General features: G+C 42.3%; 1 protein-coding gene across 2 annotated transcripts in view; it reads right to left on the reverse strand.

The window, feature by feature from the left end:
• The window catches only part of OSBPL2 (oxysterol binding protein like 2), a 33274-nt gene extending 15379 nt beyond the window's left edge, over positions 1-17895 (reverse strand). The window contains exons 1-4 of one of the 2 annotated variants that reach the window (XM_071446509.1): positions 17746-17895; positions 16796-16884; positions 5874-6031; positions 17-164 (exon numbers count right to left, since the gene is read on the reverse strand). In XM_071446509.1, coding sequence (XP_071302610.1) covers positions 17-164; positions 5874-5910 — 185 coding nt within the window. In that variant the 5' untranslated portion in view covers positions 5911-6031; positions 16796-16884; positions 17746-17895. Of the gene's footprint in view, positions 1-16; positions 165-5873; positions 6032-16795; positions 16885-17285; positions 17434-17745 lie in introns of those variants that run through there. The other variant, XM_071446510.1, reaches the window with a different exon arrangement.
• Positions 17896-22576: the final 4681 nt, after the last annotated feature.

Consider the following 22576-nt stretch of genomic DNA (forward strand, 5'->3'; position numbering starts at 1 on the left):
AGCTCTCTGTGTTTACCTGTGTCTCTTAATTCCATTTTCTTGTATTTCTGTTTCTCCATTATGCTTTTCAGTCTTATTGCTTTGGTGTGGCTCTAGATCAAGCATTTCTGGACCTTTATGATTTGCTTCTGAAAAGTCTCCTGAAGAATTGTCAGAATCAAAGCCTGTATAAAAACCAAAATGCAACAGTTTTCTTAGGAGCCTTACCATGCCACAGAGTACCACTCACATTTTGCAAGTGTCACACCTGAAGTACACTTAGACTAGGTTAGTTTATTTCAAAGAGTATCAGAGTGAAAACCCTTATTAAGTGACCTAATTTCCAGGAATATTATGAGCCAATTATTGCATTAGAATCAAGAATTATCATCTTTCACACTGCTGAATATAACACTAATTTAGAATCTTAAAAGTTCTTGAGTAGCTCCTAATCAGATTAGCTGCATTTTCTCTTTTCCAGAGCTGCACTGTAATTACAGTAATTTGTTACAGTTATGTAGTTTTCCTTCAATTTTAAATAGACTAAATGCTGTGTCTTCTGCCATTAACTTTTTTACAAAGCAGTACTTCAACTTTATTTTAACCCCTCCAATGGCTGCTTTTGCTTTATTAGAGCAATTCATGCAAGGCACACAGTCCAGAAACAAAAAGCTGCACTTTTTGGGTTTTTTGGGTTTTTTTTGTTTGTTTTTTTTTCAGGGATCAAGACCATGGCAATAACACCCAGAACTGCACCAGGAAGTCCCAGTGATATGATCTTATTTGGTAAACAGCAGGTGTAATGGGTGATGTCATGTCTTGCCCTGTCTCCTACCTTTTGATGTCACAAGAATGTAATTACACAGCAATAACCACACCTTGGCACTCTTAGCACTCAAGGGAAGCATGACAGTCACATATAGATTCAGATCATTAAAATGAGGACAACCCTGAAACACCTGTCTTAAAAAATCCTTCAGTCAACTTACAACAAAATATTTCTGATTTTAAAATTGTATTTTTAACCATATATTAGCTCTTTTGGAACCTGTTACAATACATACAGCAAAATCACTTATTAGCTTAACTGTAAGTTGAAAAAAAAAAAGCTTTTTGGTATACAATACCCTTACCCAAAAATCTGATCAAGCTCACACAACAACAAGGAACAGCATCACTTCAATGAGATTAACACACCTAAATGTAAAAGTAAAGCTTCACTTTTAGTCCACTGGCTTTTAGGGGAATAGTTCTGAAAAATGTTACTGTGATTTCAGTCTTTATATTGTACTTGAAACCCTGCAAATCCTATCAAATGTTCATTGTGTTATCCACATTAGTGTTTGTTTCCTATGATTCAGAATTGGTTTGTCCTGTTCCTGTAAAGCACAAGAGGAATTTGGAGTATATATATTATTTATGGACAACAGTATGTCATTGGTAAGTAAATAAATGCCAATTCAAATGAGTGTCTTGCAGACAAACAACAAAAATTAAATCCCTGCTCCAGAAAAGGAAGTACATCAGAAGGGTAAGTCTGCTTTTATTAGACTGCACTTCCACCTAATTACTTTAAAAAAAACACCAAACCAAAACCACTATGGTACACAGCCAGATAATCACAGACTTTCAGCTGCACTTTCCACCTTAGCATCACATGACTTATCCACTGCAAGCCCATTGAGAAAGCTTAGGAAGATGCTTCTCAATGAAGTTCTAGGTATTATAGCTCTATTAAGAACTATCCAGACACTACTTTATGCAGGGGAAGTAGATCTGGAAGAAAAACAGAAGTGATTTGTTGTAATTTTTCTAAGCAAAAAGAGCCTTACACCAGCTGCCAATAAAGCTTTGAACTTGAGAAACCAAGTAAGTTAGAGTTACTTACAGGAACAGTTTTCATACTGAAAAGCCACTGGGAGGGAGGATAAAAATGGAGATTTAAAAGGAGAATAGGAGACCAGAGGCAGAAATACAATGTCAACAATTAGCTTAATCAGAAGTCCCACTTACATGTGTTAAGAGTGAAACACAAGCTTTTAAAAAGTCTTAAACTTTCAAAGTAAAATACTTAAGTTGGGTGCCAACATAAATCTATTTCAAGAGCTTAAAGAAAAAGTGACTTGCCAGTAACTTTAGTTCTCTTAGCCTTCCTCTTCCACATCCTGCAAATGAACTGAGTCCACTCAGAGTGTGCTGCCCGTGAGCCAAGGCAGCAGAGGCCCTGCTTGAGTCATGGGCAGGGACACCACCTCCCCTTGGGACACCCAGCAACTTCCCTGAGCAATAATTAATTGTCAGCCAAGGCAGACAGGGAATCAAAACACCTTGGTACTGAGAACCATCAGACACACAAAAGGCATAGGGATAAACATGCTGGAAGTGCAGACAGCAAGTGGAGCAAGAGGTATTGGTTTTCTTTGCCAGAAATTCACCATTCTCCCCTTTCCAAAGTGCATTGTCACGAGCTGCAGCTGATGGGGGCAGGTTGGCCTTTCACAACATCTGCAATTCGTACACAGCCATTGATTCAGTCTGATCCAGACAGAAGGAAAATATATCAGTTTGGCAGATAACCCCACTTCCTCCTCCCCACGTGAGAGCAACAACACCCTCACAAATACACCTGGCTGGATGAATCAGCTGAGCCTCATGGGCACAGAACACATTTCTGTGGAACTGCAGGCTAATATTTAAAAAAGCAAAATTAAATTATTCGTGTTCTCAAAAATAAATTACCCTGGTAAACAGCCAGGTATTTTCCTGCTTTGTGGCAACACTTCCACAAAATGCTTTGGCAAAAAGATACCTGACAATATTAATGAAGGATACAGCTCAAAAGAGGCTCCTGATGGCACACAGTCTTTACAAAGTCTGTAATGGCATTAACACACCCGAGGTGACAGAGATCAAAGCTATATGCTCCTTGTGTCACAGAAAAATTCAAAGAACCTGAAATTCATCTAAGGATTGACCACCTTTATCCTGATCCAGCCTCAGAGAAGGTGGCCACTGGAACTTGAGAAAAAGCAGATTCTTGGCAGCTGTGATGTGTGGAATGAAGTGAGATCACAGGTAACATTCCCAAGGGATTCCCTAGGGGAGTACTCATTCACCAGGAAAGGCTGTCAAGTGTCAGCAATGCTAATAACCTCTGACTGCAAAGAAACTTCTCCCCATGAAACTTTGTCACCAACTCATCCATCCCCTTGATTCATCACCACCCCAGTCCATGCTGCAGCTCCCCAAGTGCCATCATCATCCAGTCAGGGACAAACCATGTGCCAGGATGATTCCCAAGCACACAATTCCCTCCCATGACCATGTCTTTTGGATGAGATGAGGACAGTGTCAGAAACAGGAAACTTCTCAGCCAAGGAGTTAAATCCAGCACTATAAAAATCAGGGGTCTCCTTAGGAGACATTCATATTCCACAAGTGGATGTCATTAATTAATAACTATGGAAAAGGTGTGACTTCCTCAAGGAGTGAGTCCATACTACCTCAAAGGAGGCAGGAAACTACCTGGGCTGCTGCTGAGTGTGCTGCAGAATTCTGGAGTAACTCCCACACAGTCCAAATGCACTAAGCCTGGTTTACTCCCTACAGGACACAAACCCCAGCACCCATTCCCTAAAATCAGTGAACTTTGGGAACACACTGCAGCTCCTTCTGAGGAAACCAAGACCCAGGATGCAGCAGGAACAAGAGAAAAGTATGGTGCAAACACTGTTTTCATCTCAACACTAAAACACAGCTGGAAAATCTGCTCATTCCTGGCAGGCACATCCCAACCCTAGACTTTGAGCAGATTAAGCACATTTGAAGGCAGCTTCTGCCCTTCTACTGATCTGACCTAAAAACAAGGAGAGCATCCTTGGAAAGAGCAGACTGAGGAGCCTGCCAAGGGAATTTCATTTTTTTTTAATCAAAATTTGGAACCTCAGATCCTGAAGTTTTCACTGGGAAACGTGGAAGCTCACCTTGACTCAGAAAGGATTGTGATTGTGGACTTGATCTCCTAGGAGTACTGCACCTACACCTGCCATGTCCAGACCATTAAAAAACTAAGAGACAGGCAGGCACTGCCAGGACCCATTAACACCTAAAAAATTCATTAAAGCACCACGTGAAAGATCCACAGTGTAAACAGGAGCAAAGAATTACCACAGACATCAGCAGCCAGGGAACATGAATGCAGACAGGCCCATTACAGTGGTTCTTGGTGTCACATTTCTGAATGACCTGGACAAGACACAGCCACAAAGAACCTAGGTCTGACCTCACTAGGTCTGTGCAAATAACTCATCAAACTGTCAGCATCTCCTAAAGCACCCAGCTGGAGAAAGGCACTGAGCACCTGTCCTTAAAGACAGACAGTCCTGAGGGAGAACAAATCTGAAGCAAAGTATTCCAAACCTTGCACTCCTCTTAAACAAAGTACCAGGCTCCAAGAAACACATATAACATACATATATATATATATATATATATATATATAGATATACATATCTCTTGCCAGCACATTCACCCCTGTGGAAGCATAAGATGAGGATGGAACAAGGAGTGCTCACAGAACTGATACACAACACCCCAGTGGGGGGAAAAAAGAGGAGGAAGAGGAAAGAGGACAAAACCAGAGTGTCTAAATGCAGATGAGCCAAACAGCAAGGGCTGAGCAGTTCTGCAGCAAGGGACAAAGGAATGCATCACCATCAAAGCTGTACAACACAGACCTCATGTTTGGAGGTACATTTCTTTTCACATCTTTTTCAGTGGAAAAAAAATCTAGTTCATTTATGGCAGTAACCCTGAGCTCACCATTATTAATGACACACAGAAAGATGTTAATGGTACAATGGTTTGATTTTACACATGAATTTGGAGTACTAGTCCCCATCACTCCCAGCTGGCATGAATGCAAACCAAATTTCCTCTCTCCTCTGTGACATAGTTGTGACAAGTCCTGTACAGTCTGCTGTCAGTCACACTGCTTCACCCAGCCCCCTCTGTGTTTGTTCCTCACATGAATTTCCAACCAACCATGTCTAAGTCTACCTTACCCACTTCTATCTTCCATGCTGCTTCCATTCCTGCAGCTTTCACACTTACCATTATTCTCTTTTCCTTCCTGTGATTTTATATTAACTACTGTACACTCAGTATTTCTCATTTCACCTCTGCTACAGGATTTCTTGAGAGACATTTCAGTGGAAATTTTTAAAATTGTTTGAAATCTTTAAGAGGATTTCCTTTTTCTTTATTAAAATACTTCAAGCATTTTATTTCACCACTAAAGCCATCTAAAGCTCCTATAAATAACTATTCATTCTCATTAGTTGAAAGCAAAGTACTATTTGATACACTGCTCAAGTGTGAAGTGATTCATATTTGCTTTTTTAGAGAAAATAGGATTGCAAAGACTTTTGGCTCCCTATCTTGAAAACATACTTTTACAGCAATTTGTTTCTGACTAGAAAAACATTTTCTACTTCAATTCTTTAGGATAAGTTTTCCATTAAAATAAAAAAATTGAATACAATAACAATAAAAACAACCCACAGGTAAGACTTCACCTTTCAAAGGGCCTACTTCTCAAGCTGCTATTAAATTGATTTTCACAGAAAATAAAAGCAAGACCTGGCCACTAAAAGACTGTTATAGTGATGAAATAATAACTGGCATTAAGCTTTAACAAAAAGCCCCCTCATTTCCAAGCCTGAACACGAGCTACAATTTTCCTCTTCTACTTTTCAGAAGACAGCACTACAAGTTTTACCAACTCAAGTTCACTTTTGATTTATTATTAACAGCCATACATCACCAGCCCCCCACCACACATACAATGCAATTTATAGGGGTTTTATCCCCTTGGCACCGTGCCCACCACTCACCCGTAACGGCATCATAAAACTCCTCTTCACTGTTCATCCTTCAGGGTGAAATCTGGTGCAGCCACTGCAGCTCTCTCTAATGCATCCTTGAACTTGATTTAAAGTATCTGAGTGCTGTCAGGGTCTTCTTTTGCAAATATCCAGCTGCTTTAGATGATCTATTTGACAAGACAGGGAAACAGAATTAGCAGCTTCCACATCTCTCCTGTGTACAAACGCTCACACTTGACAAACACTAATTTTCCTGTTTCTTCCCATGGCAAAAGATGGATTTCTGCATTCATAAGTAAACAGCTTTCTTTGATAACCACAGTAATTTTGAAGACAACTACTACCTGCCACAAGAACAGCTGATTTACTGTGTCACACTTCTCTCTGTATAAATACTTCATATACATTACTGTAAAATGCATCTTATGTACAGCAAGTTAAATGTCAGGCAAGTACAGCTAGAAGGAGCAGAGAACTGACAGAAGAAAAAGCCAGCTGGCAAACAAAAATTCTCCTTAGCAGGAGGATAAGCCTTACTGCATCTTTAACCAAGAAAGCTGGGAACAAGAAAAGAACCTTGGTATGTCAAAGTCTGACCACAGCATGAAAATGCTGGGCCTGACTCTGCATCATGCAATCAATATGTAGTGACCCTGAGAGAAGTTCTGTCAGGCTACTGCTCTGCACTCTCCAAGAGAAAACTGGAGATTTTTCCCTCTAGAAGGAATGTAAAGAACCAACAAACTCTTCCTCAACAGAACCACGCACTCTGCAAATAACAGATTTATGTAGCATTCCACCTCTACTTTATGGATGGACTAAATTAGGTTTTTTCCAGATGGTTGACAATGGTGTAATGCAAATATTTTTACCTCACCCAATTTTAGTTTACGGAGAAGAATGAGAAAATTTTGTTTTCATTCTTACAAATGTTCACCAGGTTCCAACAATGAGCCAAGTACACAGCAATAAATGACAGTATGGCAATGCTATCAATATCTCCCCCAAAACAACCTCAATCTGTCAATCTCAATTTCTTCTGATCCCAAAGATTCCACTGCTTTTGTGACAGTAGTTTCTCCAGAGTAATTATAATTGCACAATTCCATTCCAATTAAGAGAAACAAAGGCAGAAGTGCACTCTGCTCCTAGGAGAAGAGTGTACCATGTTTGAAGCCAATTCCTTCTTTTTCTCTGCCAGAAACTAGACTGTGTTTCAAGTCTTTTTCCCCTCACTGCCCAGAACAAAAGCTGTTTGAATGTCTCATACATTCAGTTCTTCTAACTGTCCATTCAGAGGGAGGAGCTAAACCAGCCCATTGTGGGACTCATCTAAGTTAATGAATTTAGGGTTTGCCTTGAAGTGGTTCATGTCTTTCAAGGATAGGTATTTCAGTTTGTCACTTTGCCCTTAGAACCTCCCATCTCCTTGCTAGTACAGGATTTTATATCAATCTCTGCACCAGCAATATCATATTTACAAGTCCTCACCCACCAAGTATCTTTGAAGATGCAAGACATTTATGCTTTCAATTGTCTGCAAGCATTGCATCCTTCTAGCAAAACAGCTGCCAATATTTCCAGAAGGAAACTTATATATGTACAAGACACAGCCCTCTCATGATCAGGACTACAACTACATTATTTTCTCCATGTTTTCTTGCATCTTCCCTTTTTCTGTTTAGTGTTGTATAGAAAGCACTAAGAAATAAAACTTATGACTTACAAAACTGTCAAATATTATTAAGAGCCTTAGAATAAATAAGGTCATACAGATGAATGCCAGTTTCTCCTCTCCCCTCTCCTGCACAATAATAATTGCATTACAAAAGGCCTTGTGAAGTGGAACTGCATCCCACAGTGTGCAGTTTCACTGCAGAGACAACAAAGCTTTCCTATAAAAACACTCACCAAGTAAAAACGAAGTGACCAGAATCAGAGACAAATGAAAAGCAGAGTTATCTTGAGCTCTCCTGACATCTACCTCACACCCCACCTGAAGCTCACTGCTATTTGAAAATTCAATCATATGCCTGTAAGTTACATACAAAATATACATTGAAATCACTTTAAATAATTACAGTCACAAATTTTCCTAAGGTGTTAGGAACATTTTAAAAAAGAAAAAAAATATTTTGCTGAGTTACACAAGGAATAACTTCCCACTTGCATCACTTCTTTTACATTCAGCTCTTTTATACAGCAGAGATTAACATGAATTTGCATGTAGCTGAACACACAGTGATAACAGCATTCAGCTTTCATGAGCCAAAAAAACGGGATTAAATCCTGTTCTCCTACTAAGAGCAACAGCAAAAGTTACTTTTAACTAGGCTGAAATACCAGAAGACAAAAACATCCTGGTGGCTTCATATTCAGCATCTGTAATCTGTATTTCCTCTTCCATTCCCTGACATTCCCAGAAGAATTCACCTGCACACCAGCAAGGGTGGATAGCAGCTTTCATCAAAATTGCCATTGAAAGAAGGGTGCACCACTCCTGTGTCAGACAGACCTTTAGGAGCTCAGGCCCAGCTGCTCTGCTGGAAAACCTTTCACACAGATAAACATCCTGTCATGGTCTCACCTTTCAGTCCTACAGAGCAGAAGGAACACAAAGTCTGTCTGGATATTCTCTTGCACACACAGTAATCAACAGGAATGTAACAAACAGGTTTCCACACAGACTTCACTTGTTGAGAAAACACTTTCAGCAGTTGAGGTTTGCTGCTTTACAGGCTAAAATTATCTTAGTGGGCTTCACTTTCCAGGCAGAGCCAAGGGGCTGGGCCTGAGTGCCCAAGACAGACACCCAGAAATGTGCTTTTCTTTAGGGGATCTCAGCCCAGCTGAGAGATAGACACCCAGAAATGTGCTTTTCTTTAGGGGATCTCAGCCCAGCTGCACTCCCCAACCATCTTATCAATAACAGGGAAAAGCTGCAAGTACAGGCACCTTAAGAGAACCGGAAAATCCTCATTTAATGATGACAACACACCCCTGGCCACAACCAGGATGGATTTTGTGGTTAACAGGATAAGCAACAAAGCTTATCTACTTCCTCATATTTAAAGGCTATGGATAGGTATAAACTAATTTATTATGTTCCATGGCAGGAGATGGAATGAGATGATCTTTAAGGCCCTTTCCAATCCAAACCATCCTATGACACTGTGATAACCATTAAAACTCCTTTAAATTCTCATAGTTCATCAGAGAGGATCACACATTCCTGACTGATGACCATGGACAGCCCCTTTATTAAAGGGCATGAGGATTTTGCAAATGCAAAGGACAAAACAAAGCGTGCAGCTGAAGTAAAAACTGCAGGAACACATCCACAGCACACCTTGAAATAGGTTCTACAGAGGGGAGGGATGACTCAGAATTCCAGAATTCCTGCCTTCCAGAACTGGGCCTGTCACAGGAGAGGGAACAAACAGAAAGGGCAGTTCCTAAACACCAGACAGGTGCCAGGAGGAGCTCAGGAGCAAACCCCCTTCTCCACAGCCTTGATGCAGAGCATGTAACAAACCATTCACACCAGCCACAGTCCCAGCCAGGGCCCATGAGCAAGGAGGAACAAAGTGGTTGTGAATAATGTCCCACAAAGTGCTCTGTCAGGCACAGAGCTGAACCTGTCACTCCGCAGTGAGGAGCCCCAGTTGATGTGGCTGCCAATAACTCGCTCTGCATGCAAAGCTCCCTGCAGGTCACAGTGTCCCCTACAAGGTCACCGGCCCCAGCAGTACAAGGTACACAAATTCCCTTCCAGAAATACACCAGTCCCAGACTCTGCACAATTCCTATTTTAAACCATTTCCTCCCACTTGAACTTATTTTTAAAACCAGGACAACAAAAGCGCAAGACTTCGCAAATCACTTTATAAATCACTTGATAAACTGCTTAATGTGCTGCAGGCATTCTGTGACGTGCATGTGAGCATCTCTCTGAGAGGAGATGCACATTCCACCTTCAGGGCTGCTCTCCAAAATCAGCGTGTGGGAACACACTGCCTTTATCTTGGGAAATTAGTAATCCCTCAAATTTGTCACTTCGTAGGCTTGTTCCCTGTCAAATTTCATTTTTCAGGAGAAAAGTAACAAAAACAACCAACTTATTTCAACCGTGCTCCTGGATCCTAGGAGCTTCTACATCAATTAAAGAACCCCAAAAACTTGTACCCCGTAAGAGTTTCAACCTGTAACTACCCTAAGTTAATTTGACTGACTAGTTCCTCTATCCTAACTTGTTCTTCCAGGTTAACTCTCAACAAAGACCCAGCTAGATCACCAAAAGTCACTCCTCCTTAAAGAAACATTTACATTTCTATAGAAAGAGCAGCATTTACAATGAGTGGCTCACAGGGCTGGAATGTGGCTCAGCAAGCTCAGGTTTGAAGCTGGCTGGGGACAGCTGCAGTGCCTTTTTTCCTCCAGACCTCAAGCTGAAATTTCTCATCATGCAGCAATTCTGGAAAGCTTTGCTGACATCACCCTGCTAAATTAAAAATCCCTTTTTTTTTTTTTTTTTTGCTTTGAAATCACATATTCTAGCTCTACATGATATATAAAAACACTTGGTTCTACTCATTACACAGATATTGAATCTACTTGTGAAATCCAGAAGCATTTAAGTAAAAGCAAGTAGAGAATCAATAAGCAGTCATTAAAATAACCCCAGAGGTTCACCAGCATGAGCAGGTAGGGTGGTAGGAGCTCAATACCCTGGAATTGAGAGTGCCACCAAAGAATTCCTGAACTAGCACATTCATCAGCTTTTTCACATGCCTAACAAGGTTTTATTTGGTGTGCATTTCTACAGTAAATTTTAAAATCATTTGAGTTTCTTAACATAAAAAGAGAAAAATCACAAGTAATTAAGAAAAAGGAAGAAGGAAAAAAAAAGTACTTGGGACCTTGCCCATGAAAAACATTTTAATTATTTTGATAGGACAAGGGAGAATGTGAATTTTCAAACTGACAGAGGGCAGGTTTACATTTTATATTCGAATGAAATTCTTCCATGTGAGGGTGGGCAGGCCCTGGCACAGGGAAGCTGTGGCTGCCCCTGGATCCCTGGAAGTGTCCAAGGCCAGGCTGGACAGGGCTTGGAGCAGCCTGGGACAGTGGAAGGTGTCCCTGCCATGGCAGGAGATGGAATGAGATGAGCTTTAAGGTCCCTCCCAACCCAAATAATTCTGTCATTCTGTGACATCCTCAGTTCAAGATGTACCTTCTGTCCAGAAGGAGATTCCCAAAGAGCCAAAAGAAGATCAAACATTCACATCCTTCATAAAAACAACAAAAATAAGAAATAGGAAAAAAAAAAAAAAAACCAAAAAAAAAAAACACAAAATGCCCCAGTGTGACTGGTGGAATAAGAGCCAACCCCATCGTCTCTTGAGTTGCCAGCTGAAATAAAACATAGCTGTAGTACTTCAAGGGACAGAAATAAATAACTTGAACTAACAGATAAATATTCATGTGTGTTTAATTCATACACATCTCCTGAAAACATCAAACTGCAGTGTTTCATCTCTGAATGAAAGCTTCAGCGAGGATGAATCTTAATTGACTCATGAAATTAGGTTACCACCAACACTGGATCTAAAACATCCAAAAAAATTAGCCAAGAAGCAAATTTAATTGGCAATTTAGATTAACTGTTACATACTTAAATTATCTTCAGCCAGAGAACAGCCACACAGACAGCAGAAGCCAGGAGAGGACTTTCTTTACCAAGTGAGATTTGTTTTAGTCCAAAGTTTGCATGTAATACCATCTGCCAGATGTCTTGGCAAGATAAAGTTCTCTGCAACCACAGCAAGAGAAGGGCAACTTCCTTCTCAAATCTCTTAAATAAAGTGCAGAGAGGCTGAATGAGGAGGATCAGCTGAACACTCAGCCCACTGTCACTTTTCCATTTCTTGGGAGATTGCAGCTGTCCCTACCACAGGCTTTTATGCAGTTGGGAGTTATTAAATGGCCTGGGGACATTTCAGTGCCAGCACTTGAAACAATGATGACAGCACACTGAACATCTGAAAGGTTAGCTTTGAACAAATGAGCTGAGCCATTTATGACAGGCAGAATCACGTTCTGTTCTCTCAGAAATACCAATTTTTGGTGATGCTTCACAGGAATTAAGAGACAAATGAAACACTGCAAGTCTGGCTTTCAAAGGAGCAAATGCCACAAAACTTGTTTCTGCATCAGAACAAATGACAGTAAATGTCCCACACACTAATCACTGTCCCAGCCCAAAGCTCCAGGGCTGCTACCACATGCATTATTTATTTGGAATAAAAATTGTAAAGATGAATCTGGACAGAAAATATCCTCCTAGAATAATCTCAGTTACCTGTGGAATCAATGGCTATTCCCCACTTTCACTTCAGCCAAGAATTCTGTTCTACAGCCAAGGATATTGGCTTGCAGAACTTCCCTCAAGTGTAACAAACAGATCAAAGAAACTTGATTCCAGCAGATTAATAGTTTTTGATACAAAACTTCATTGAAATTCATACAGAATTCTGTAAATGTTCTCCTTTCTTAACACTACCTCAATATCAGAGACATTTTCCATCTGAGAGCATCTGATACTGCATTTTTCAGACTCTGTAACCTTCCCTTGGAAACTATTTCATGGCCCATGGCTGTAAAAAATGACAAAATTCTGTTCAGCATACCTCTCCATGCATGATGCATAATGCTAGGTTTGATCAGGAGTGATAAATCAGCTCATTTCTAGCCACACTGTTAAAAAAATAAATAATTCAATATTGTATTGTACAACTAGTTATTTCTTAATTGTTTCCTGGGGATCTGTTTTATCTTACTTGTAAGAGAGAAGGTGGGAAGTAATCAATAACTCCAAGCACAGTGGCTTTGGACACAAGTGTCAGTAGATACATAATTAATCATTTAGGAACACTTCTTTGAAGATTAAATTAAGGATGCTTGGGTATTTCTCATCATAATGCAACCACCCCTGCAAATTGATCACTGAAGCTTATGAACATGAAGACAGTTTCAGCATAAAATATTACTTGAGAAAACTCCTAGAACAGCAAAAATAGTTCTATGTGTAAGTTCATAGATCTTCCTCCTCAAAGGCAGCTTTGTCTCTGTGGACTCATTCTCTCCAGGCAGATGCAGGTTAACATTCACTCTGCACAAGGTATTTTGTAAATAATTGACTCTTAGACAATTATTGCAGCAATTATATTGCAAATAAAGCAGGAGGATGACGGTGACTAAGCCAGTGTAAAGCCCTACAGTAGAAGAAACCATATTTTTATGCCTACCACCAACTCCTCACACACACAGATTCCACAGCATGAGCACCTGCACACAGCTAACAGACAATTTCTGAAGGGAGTTTCAAGGTGATACCACAAATTTGCAAAAGCTTTAGGAAGTCAGATTTTATGCTATGATGGAATTTCCTTTAAAGCTGCATTTATAGTAAACACCTACTGGATTCCAGTATAATGCTGCTACTCTGTTTGCTTAAAAATTAAACAAAATTAACTTTGACTCCTCAAGACAGGACAAACATCCCCATTTAGAGCCCAGTTTTAATAAAGAACCCACCCAGCCATCTGCTCAGTAACATTAACCTACATGGGTAACAAAACGTGCACTTTGTTTAAAACCAAACAAGAACAAGTAAACAAAGTTATTTACACCTCTGAAGATGGGTAACATTTCTGTTCCACTGTCAAACAACCACTCAACAGTTTCATTGTTCTAGTGCACAGCCCAGAAAGAATCCATGCACGGGGCACTTCTGCTCTCCTGGAAAAGTTTTCTTTTCAGTCAGCACAGGCTGCTAAGGGCCCCTTAGGTACAGGCTGGAGAGAGAATTTCTCTGCAGCCTTAACACACACAGGATTCATCACCCAGAGCTCCTAAAGGGATTCTGATCCTCACCTGACTGCCCTGACACCCTGTAGGGAGCAGAGGAGCTGGTTAGTGAGGTAGGGAGCTGAACAGGGGTGTGAACCACAGACACCACAGAATTCTCACATTTCACCACCTTCAACCTCCACTGCCTGTAACTATCACTAGAATCGAAACACTGAGATCTACTAACAGATTCTTTTGGGAGCCCTAAAAAAAATTTACTCAGAAGTGTAAAAATAATGCTAGTAAAAATATAATGAAGTTATTTATGCTGTCATGAAAACACATTTCTTGACAAATACCCTAAGCACACAAACTTTGCAACACCCCAGAGATTCACAGCGTCCCAAGAGCCTTTATCTCATCCAAAACTGGCCAGTACAGCAAAGGAACTGGACTGGAGCAGGAACAGCACAGACTTTGGTCTAACACCAAGCACAACCATTACGTGTCCAACAGAGCAGAGACAGTTCAAGTTTGGGACTACAAAACCAGGAGGGCCAAGACTGAAAAGTCCAGCTCAGCTTCTGCAGCTGCAGGGACAATTCACCTTTTGTGAACCCTCCCTCCCAGCAGATGGATAAACAAGCCCAGGAAGACAACACTCTGCAGCCTCTGCATTTTCTGAATGGAGAGCTGCTGCAATCTACTACAAACCTGTCTCATTAAATTAAGTGCATAATAAAATAAACTGAATTAATCTAAATGATCTGTCTAGACCAGCAAATGAATTTCCAATTGTAACTGTATTTAAGGAAAGAAAAAAAAATCAAGTTTAAGTAAGCATAGTCTATTCTTGTAACTTATTGATCCTGAAAATGAAGACATTATCTTTGTGCACTGAATTAACAATACATTTTTAAAGAGTATAACTGAAAGTTATGGTAAGCCACATTTGACACAATCTAATTGCTTGTTGCTCTCTCCTGCAACTTGCTTTTACAAGCCTTTAAGGATACAAAGTAAATAATTACATCATCATACATTTGTCTGCACAATAATTATTAAGATGCAAGGATTGAGATAATGAATTCTTTAATTCCAAGTTCTGTGGTGATCTATTCCATAAAATAATAAAACCCATTAAAGATCTGCCATAAAGCATAACCTCTATTTTTTTTTTTTTTTTGCAACAGAAAAAACATCAAAGTCCCCTATCTCCAAAGTGGCAGACACAGAGTGACCAATTTGTTCCTTGCTCCCACTTTCCAATTTATTCAGCTTGGAGAAGATAGCCATGTGATCAGCTGCATATTTGCAAGCTCAGCAACAACATTCCAGTTCTTGAGCACTCCTAATTTAACACATATTCTTTGCACGCCTCATTTTGTGCATTTCTTCCAAGAATTGTAAGAACCAAACATTTTAGTTACTTCACAAAGAAGAGACTAAACACTAAGCATTTTACAACATCATACCAGTGTCAAATACAGACATTTCTTACATTTCCATGAGACAGGTGACAAAACTGATGCTGAGTGAAGGACTAGAAAAATGGCACCTCATAAACAGAAAGCCTAGATATGAACAGCATGATGTAACATTGCATTTGTTCAAGGACAAGCTACTTCAAATATCAAAGGTAATAAATTAACTGCTTAAAAATTCAGCGTAGTTGCAGGCTAATCTTGCTTTCAAACAACAGCAAAAAAAAGGAATCATCTGACTGGCACTACAAACAGTGATTTAAAAATATAGCCTTATCAAAGCAAAAAAAGCCTGATTGGGACGTTTTCCAGCCAACACTAAGATAACAGAAAGCAAAGCTTTCCACCTTTGTTCTAGGTCAGCATATGTGAAGTTCACACAGTATAATTCACTGAAGAAAGACTGAAAGAAATACCAGTTCCAGTCATAAGACCTGCCAGCAAGCACCTATCATGGAAAGCAGTTACAGTACTAAAAGTGACTTTAAAAAACCATCCAAGGGTGGAAACGATCTTCTGTGGTCAGTTACCAAAAGATGTCAGCAAACAAATATACAAATAACCACAATGCTTTTCAATATTGCATCAAGTGAAACCTTTAGCCCATCTAGTCTTTAACTGCCTGTAGGCACAGGGTTTGTTGTCTAATCACCATTTTTTATCTCAAACTTTTGCCTTCTGTTTCTCAGATAATTTTGGCATGGCTGAAGAGCCAGTTCTGGATGAAAAATGCCATATTTTTTCCTGGACAGCAGACATCTCAGCGTTTCCTTTTGAGGACTTCCTGAAGTTACAAGTTCATCATGAGGTGCTGTTGGTTCAGGAAAGCACCAATAAGAATCACTGCTGATCCTCTCCCAGACTGCCCTCAGCTCTCTGTCATGTGGTCTAACATGTGTATGGCTACACAACTATTTTAAGAAAAAGCTGTGTTTACTGTAACTGAAAACCCAAGGGGTTATTCAGGGGGAAAATCAGCACTTGGAATTTCTTGCTTCCATGCTAGTTTAGCCAGTTCTCCTGGTCCCATCCCACGGAACAGCGCCTCATGTTTGGAAGTGACCCAAGTCACTGCTTCCAGAAATTGCCCTGAGGTTTCAGAAGTCCCTGAGCATGCTGGTGTAAAGTTTGTTAAGCTGCTAACACATGTGGTTGCCCCCAGACGGCAAAATGAATGTGGATTTATAGAACTTCAGAAGGTTAAGCTGGAACGATCAAATTTATTTTCCCTTGCACACAAAACTTTAGGAAAGGAAACACTATGGGAAGAGTGTTGCAAATCAACACTGCAGATCCACCACGTTTCCCTCTTACTCTTCTGGAATCGCAAATGAAGGCTATGTACTTTAGCTGAGAAAATTCACAGTAAATGGCAGAAGTATCTGCTTGCACTCAACACGCTTTGGCAGCTACTTCTGAGAGGAAACACAAAGTTATTGCACACATAAAAGCCAAGAGGTGATTTTGAAACTACATCTGAAATTCTGGCCTGCAAGTGCTGCACAGTAACAAAGTGCTTCCAAAAGAAGTCCTCAATCCAAACATAGAGCACAAACATAATCAATAACCAAATTAAATAAATGGCACCTATACCTTTTTTAGCATGCAGAAGTTCTGGTGGCATGTTATTTAAAAAAAAGCCTTTTTTCCTGCTATTTTTCCCATCTTGCTTTTCTCCTCCTCTGTAAGAGAAACATCGAGTAGGTAACTGAGAAACAAAATTAAAAATAAAAAACCAACCCCAAATAAACCCCAACTGCTTCAGCTGTGACCTAAAAGGCCCCTTGAGGCTCTGCACTGTGCTGAAACCGAGCCCAGCACATTCCTCTGGGGAGCCGGGCGCCGGAGCCTCCTTTGCTCAACCACCCAGCTGCGAAAGCAATCGGAAAAATCTGGGAAAATCAGAAATATCCCAAGGCTGGGGCTGCCAGAGCCGCACTGACCCGCGGCCTCTGCACGGCCACGTCCCGCAGAGCCCCGGGATGGGGGGCACGGGGCAGGGCCGGGCCGGGACGGGATCACGGCACGGGGGGGGGAACCACGGTACCGGGGGAAATCACTGTTCTGGGTTAAATCACGGTACCGGGCATGGCTCTGCACCGGGCAGGATTCACAGCACCGGGCACGGCTCGGCCGGGACGGGATCACGGCACCGGGCACGGCTCAGCACCGGGCAGGATTCGCAGCACCGAGAGAAACCACAGCACCGGGCAGAATTACAGCACCGGGCAGGGCTCAGCACCTCAGCCCACCGCTGCCCACGCTGCAGGTCGGGCCTGCGGCCCGCAGCTCCCCGAGACACCCCGTCAGACCAAGGTGCCCCGGGCCGCCGGGACGGGAGAGGAGCGTTGGGGCGGCCGCTCCACCGCCCGCCCCCGCCGCACTGACAGCGCGGCCCGCGGCCCGCCGACGACAGGACGGGACCCTCGAGCCGGGCCCGAGCGGGGCTGTGGGGGCGCTGGGCCGGCGAGGGGAGCGGAGGCCCCGGGGTAGCGGAACGCGGAACGCAGCGCGGCGGCCCCGGGCCCGGCCCGCGGCGTTACCTGCACCGGCTCCAGCGACGGCACCGCGGACACCGAGGCGGAAGTGCGGCCCTGGCCGCGGTGGATTGACAGGCACTTCCACCAATCGCAGAGCGCGGCCGCGCCCCGCCGTTGCCAAAACCACGAATCAGCTCTCCGTCCCTCCATTGGGAGGCGGGGCGAATGCTAATGAGGCGCCGAGACTGACCGCCCCGGGCCGCGCCACCGCTGGGGAGACCGCTGGCCAATGGCGCAGGGAATATGCAGATGAGGGCGTGGCTATGCAGATGAGGCAGTACCGGCAGCCCCCGGGGCTGGGGACGCCTCACCGAACGAGTTCCCAGAGGATTTTTGGGTTTCCTCAGCAAGAATGACCGCCTTGTGGCTGCTCTCACCTGTGGGATTTATGGGATATTTTAACTAGAAGGTGATTCCACAGTGCAAACTCGGCTCGCTGTAACCTTGTAGGAAAATATGGTATTCCCAAACACAGATGGAAAGCTTAATTCATTTTCTTTATCAGTCTCTGTAAATTTACTTGTAGATGCTGTAAGTAGGTGAGAGCTAATATGGAATCAAGCAGGTTTGTGGGGTTATATAAGTTGTAAACCATCGTCACTGTGGTTGTGAATTCCTTCATCCCATCAACATCCTCCATGTCCTGTCACTCACAGCAGCTCAATGACACCTCAAAACCCCAGAGAAATGGTCCACAGAGCCATGTATGAGTACGAAAGGGTAGGAGTGAAGGAGGGAGATGAGACACAAATACTTATCCTTGAAATTATCTTCTCTTACCGTTGATTCAGCTCTCAGTGCAAAGCAAACAGAGGGATGAGCAGATTAACTCGACAGCTCGCTCATCAGAGGTGGATGCAAATGTTCTTTAACAAGGGAATGACTGCAAGGGTAATGGGGGAAATCTGAACCAAAAATCGTCACAAAATCTGAACCAAAAATCATCAGGAAATCTGAACCACTCCTTTGCTGCAGAGCTCCCTCTGGCTATCCCCAAATACTTTTGCTGTTGATTCTGGAGCGTTACTCCCCCCTAAACGGGCTGGCGGCTCCTGCCCATCAGCCATGTGCTGACAATGTACAAAACACAAATTACCAGTGATAATGCTCCTTGCTCTGGCACAAGTGTAAACATTTAATGAAATCCCCAGGGGGGTTTCTCACACTCCTTGGGATTGAGGAGTGTTTTGGGTAGGCACAGCTGCCTCCAAGGATGTCTCTTGGTCCTTCTCAGTCCAGTTTTGCCATACCCACATGTTATTTCACCCCTTCATTTACCCGTCTTTAGAGAGTACAAATCTTGGGGACTAAAGGATAATTTGTATCACTCCAAATATCTTTATAAGGTTTTCCTGATTTGCTCAGAAATACATTTTTTTTTCCCTGCGAACTCTAATTCAGCTACCCCTCTTGGTTTGCTCAACCTTAGAAGTCTCAACATGAAGCACAGAAATATTTCTGCTGCAACTTTTAAGCAAAGCCCCACAAACAGAAAGTAATCAGGAATTTTAATTGTTATTATTATTTTCTGACAGTGCAGGCCTTTGTCATGACTGAGCAGCTGATCTGGAAGAGTTCTCCAAAAGGACCACAGCAAGACAAATCCACTGATTAGATGACCAAGATATATTGAATTTTTGTAGCTTTTTCTGGTCTTAATTGAAGGCATGGACATCCTTCATGGGCAAGTTTGTAAGCATTTCAGCTAGATTTCCATGCTTAGCAAAAATGAGGATAATTGACAATTTCTTCCTTTGTTAAATATTCATGGGCTATTCTCTAGCAATCTAACTCCATAAAACCCCAAAACTGGACAGGGAGAAGAATTTAACTCTGTATTTGCCTCCCTTCTGCATTGGCATTGAGGGAGGAGAGCAGTTACCTTTTAAAGGAGATGGCACGGAAATTTTGCCTTGTTGGCAAAGTTTTGCAATGTAAAAGTAATTAAACAGGGGATTTACAGGGGAAAGTGTTGGGCAACTGTCTCAGGCATAGGTGTAACCATCAGCTCCACCTGCAATAATCCCAAGTGCTTCCTTCCTGTGGAGAAACACTGATCCCAGCAAACCTGCAAACTGCAGCAGATTTAGGAATCCTAAATGGTGATACAAGGGCAGAATGGAAGACCAAAAAACCTAGAGATGTTGCTGCAGAGATATTGCAAGGAAACGTGGCATGTTGCAGCAGAAACGCTGGTTGTCAGCAGTGCATCCATCACCCATGGAGACAAAGGCCTCTTCCCTCCTCCTCCAAATCTTCCAGCAGCCAAAGCAGTCACTCAGTCCCAACATGTTCAGGCAAGTTGTCCAGCTCTGGGAAGCTCTTTTTAGTTCTTGACTCATTGCCAGGGAGTTTCAAAACCAAACCCATTTGCTCTGTGAAGGCTCCAGCATCTCCAGCTCGGTGCTCCTGTCCCTCCTCCAGGCTGGAATTCCCAGCCCCTGTTCCTGCCCAGCAGAGTCCTCACAGCTCTGCCCAAATGGAAATGCTCCCAGCCCTCCTGGTCACCAACAGCTTCACCTTAGAGGAGTGAGGGGCTTGTCCACACTTGAAAGATTATTTGGATGGAGGGACAGTGTGAATTGAAAGCAGAACGGGAATCCCAAAATATCTCTGGGCAAAAAAAAAAAGCCCCAAGTGATCAAAGCAGTTGATGGAAGGGTTTTCAAGGTCTCTGTCTTCCTGCATCCCCATATGAGCGAGCCTGACACAGCTCTGCAAAATGGGAAACAAACAAATTTTCCATAGTGTGAAAAATAAAGATTTCCTCCTGCAGTCTACCTCATTTTAAAAGACAGTAATTTTGAGTTCTATTGGCAGTAATAGATTGTTTTGAGCTGCTGGCACTGAAAAAGGGAAGATAGTGTGAAAGAGCTGCAGTCACAGAAATTTATTTAATATAAGAAAAATATTAAAAAAGCAGACATTGGTAATACTGATAAGGCTGTAATGAAAAACGTGGTAATGCTGAAAGCACGTGAATTTTAACCAGTACCTTGAAGAAAAGCAATTCGAGAGGAAAAGGAATCTGTAAATAATGAGGAACATGGCAAAAGCTGAATAAGTAGAAATAGCCAGTCTGTTAAAGGGCTGAATAAGCATGTTCTTTGTAGTGGCATGGAAAGGAAAAGGCACAACAGGCTGTATCCTCCGCTTCACTGATAATTTCCCTGGGAGCTGCACCCGTTCAGCTGAGGGCAATTCAGGGGCTGAGCCGCTTCCATTCAATATAAAATAAAGTTTTGAGAATCTCTGTGGTCCAAGTTGTGATAAAAACCTGAGAGTGCAAGGGGCTTTCTGCAGGAAGCCAGAAAGCTTATTAAAAACACCTTTTCTCACAAAGTCTAGACACAAGCACAGAATCACAGCATTGTTAAGATTGGAAAGGACCTTTAGGTCACCAAATCCAACTGTCAGCATTAAAACATTTCCTCAAGTGCCATATCCACAGGTTTTTGGAATATGTGATGTACCCCTCTGCTGAACCCTGAATTCTGCTAGTTCCCTGGGTGACTTCTGGTGCTGGGAAATCCTGTTCCTGGAGCTGAGTAGAGATGAGCAGGAGAATTTGCTCAGGACAAAAATATTTGGGCCAAAGTAGCTCACTTGCATACATCATCTTCCCTGGGATGGGAATCCATGGGGTTTTTTGGATATTCATGGCAGGGAAGATGGGGATAGATCAGATTTAACTCACAACTTCAGTCCTTCACACACCTGTGTAGGATTTGGGAAGCTCCTTAGGGGGATGCTGTGGAACCTGACTTTTAGGAACCCCCTCCCAGTAGGGGCTGGTATACGTGAGCTTCAGCCTGAGCTCCAGGAGCAGACCTGAAGAAATTTGATTTTACCAATGCCTATGTACCACTGCTGACAGCTGATCTGCCTTCAGTCAGTGATGCTTTATGCACTAACAGGCGTTTATTTGTCAAACTTGGCCACAGAAGCATCTTATTTAGAATTAATTCCCACGTGTGGGTTTAGCTGCATGTGAGGCAAGTGACCCCTGTTCTATTGGGGCACATTTCCCTCTATGGTGGCAGTGGATCAATCCAGCAGCTCATGTGAGGCTTCCTTCTGGAAACTCAAGTCAATAGAAGTTAATTATACTTATTGATGCAAGGTCAGAATTGACGTGGGAGTAAAATTTAACCTGAGTGCTTCCTTGGTAACTTCCCTGTGTCACCAGGATGTCACTCAGAGGAGCAGCTGAGCAGGGTGGGTGTGCACGGGGCAGAGTGAAGGAAAACTCCTCACAGGCAACAGGGGAAGGGATATTTCCCTTTAGATATTCCCTTTGCCAGATTCCTACTGCCCAGGTTAGATGTGACCGGTGTTGGCCAATTTAACCTCATTTTTCACTAAATTCAATGCTGTTGTTTCCCCGAGGCAGCACCAGCTCCCTCTCCATTTTGCAGCTTTGTGGATGAAGGCACAGCAATGAAATGTTCTCTGTGGCATGCACATGTATTTTCCAAGAGTGCTCCTGATGACATATCTGCACTGTGCCCCCTGGCAGAGCTGCCCTGGCACCCAGGGTGCCACCTCCTCACGGTGCAGCAGAGAGCTCAGGCATCTATTGACCCCAGGAATGGGCTCAGCATTCTGCCCTGCGATTTTTCAAAAAAAAAAACCCTGGATTTTAACCCCATGACTTGTGACAACATCTACAAAAAAGAAAAAAAAAATTAAAAGCAGGAAAAAAGAAAAAAACTCTGTGTAAAGTAGACTGTCAGCTGTGTTTACTGATACACTATGGATTGGTTTAGCATGTAATTTTCCCTAGCTTAGTAAAATTAGCACCTTTGATCCAGCAAATATTTATATGCACATA

Source organism: Agelaius tricolor, unplaced genomic scaffold (assembly GCF_023055355.1).
Source record: "Agelaius tricolor isolate 1412-34295 unplaced genomic scaffold, bAgeTri1.0.p SCAF_23, whole genome shotgun sequence".
Taxonomy (NCBI): Eukaryota; Metazoa; Chordata; class Aves; order Passeriformes; family Icteridae; genus Agelaius; species Agelaius tricolor.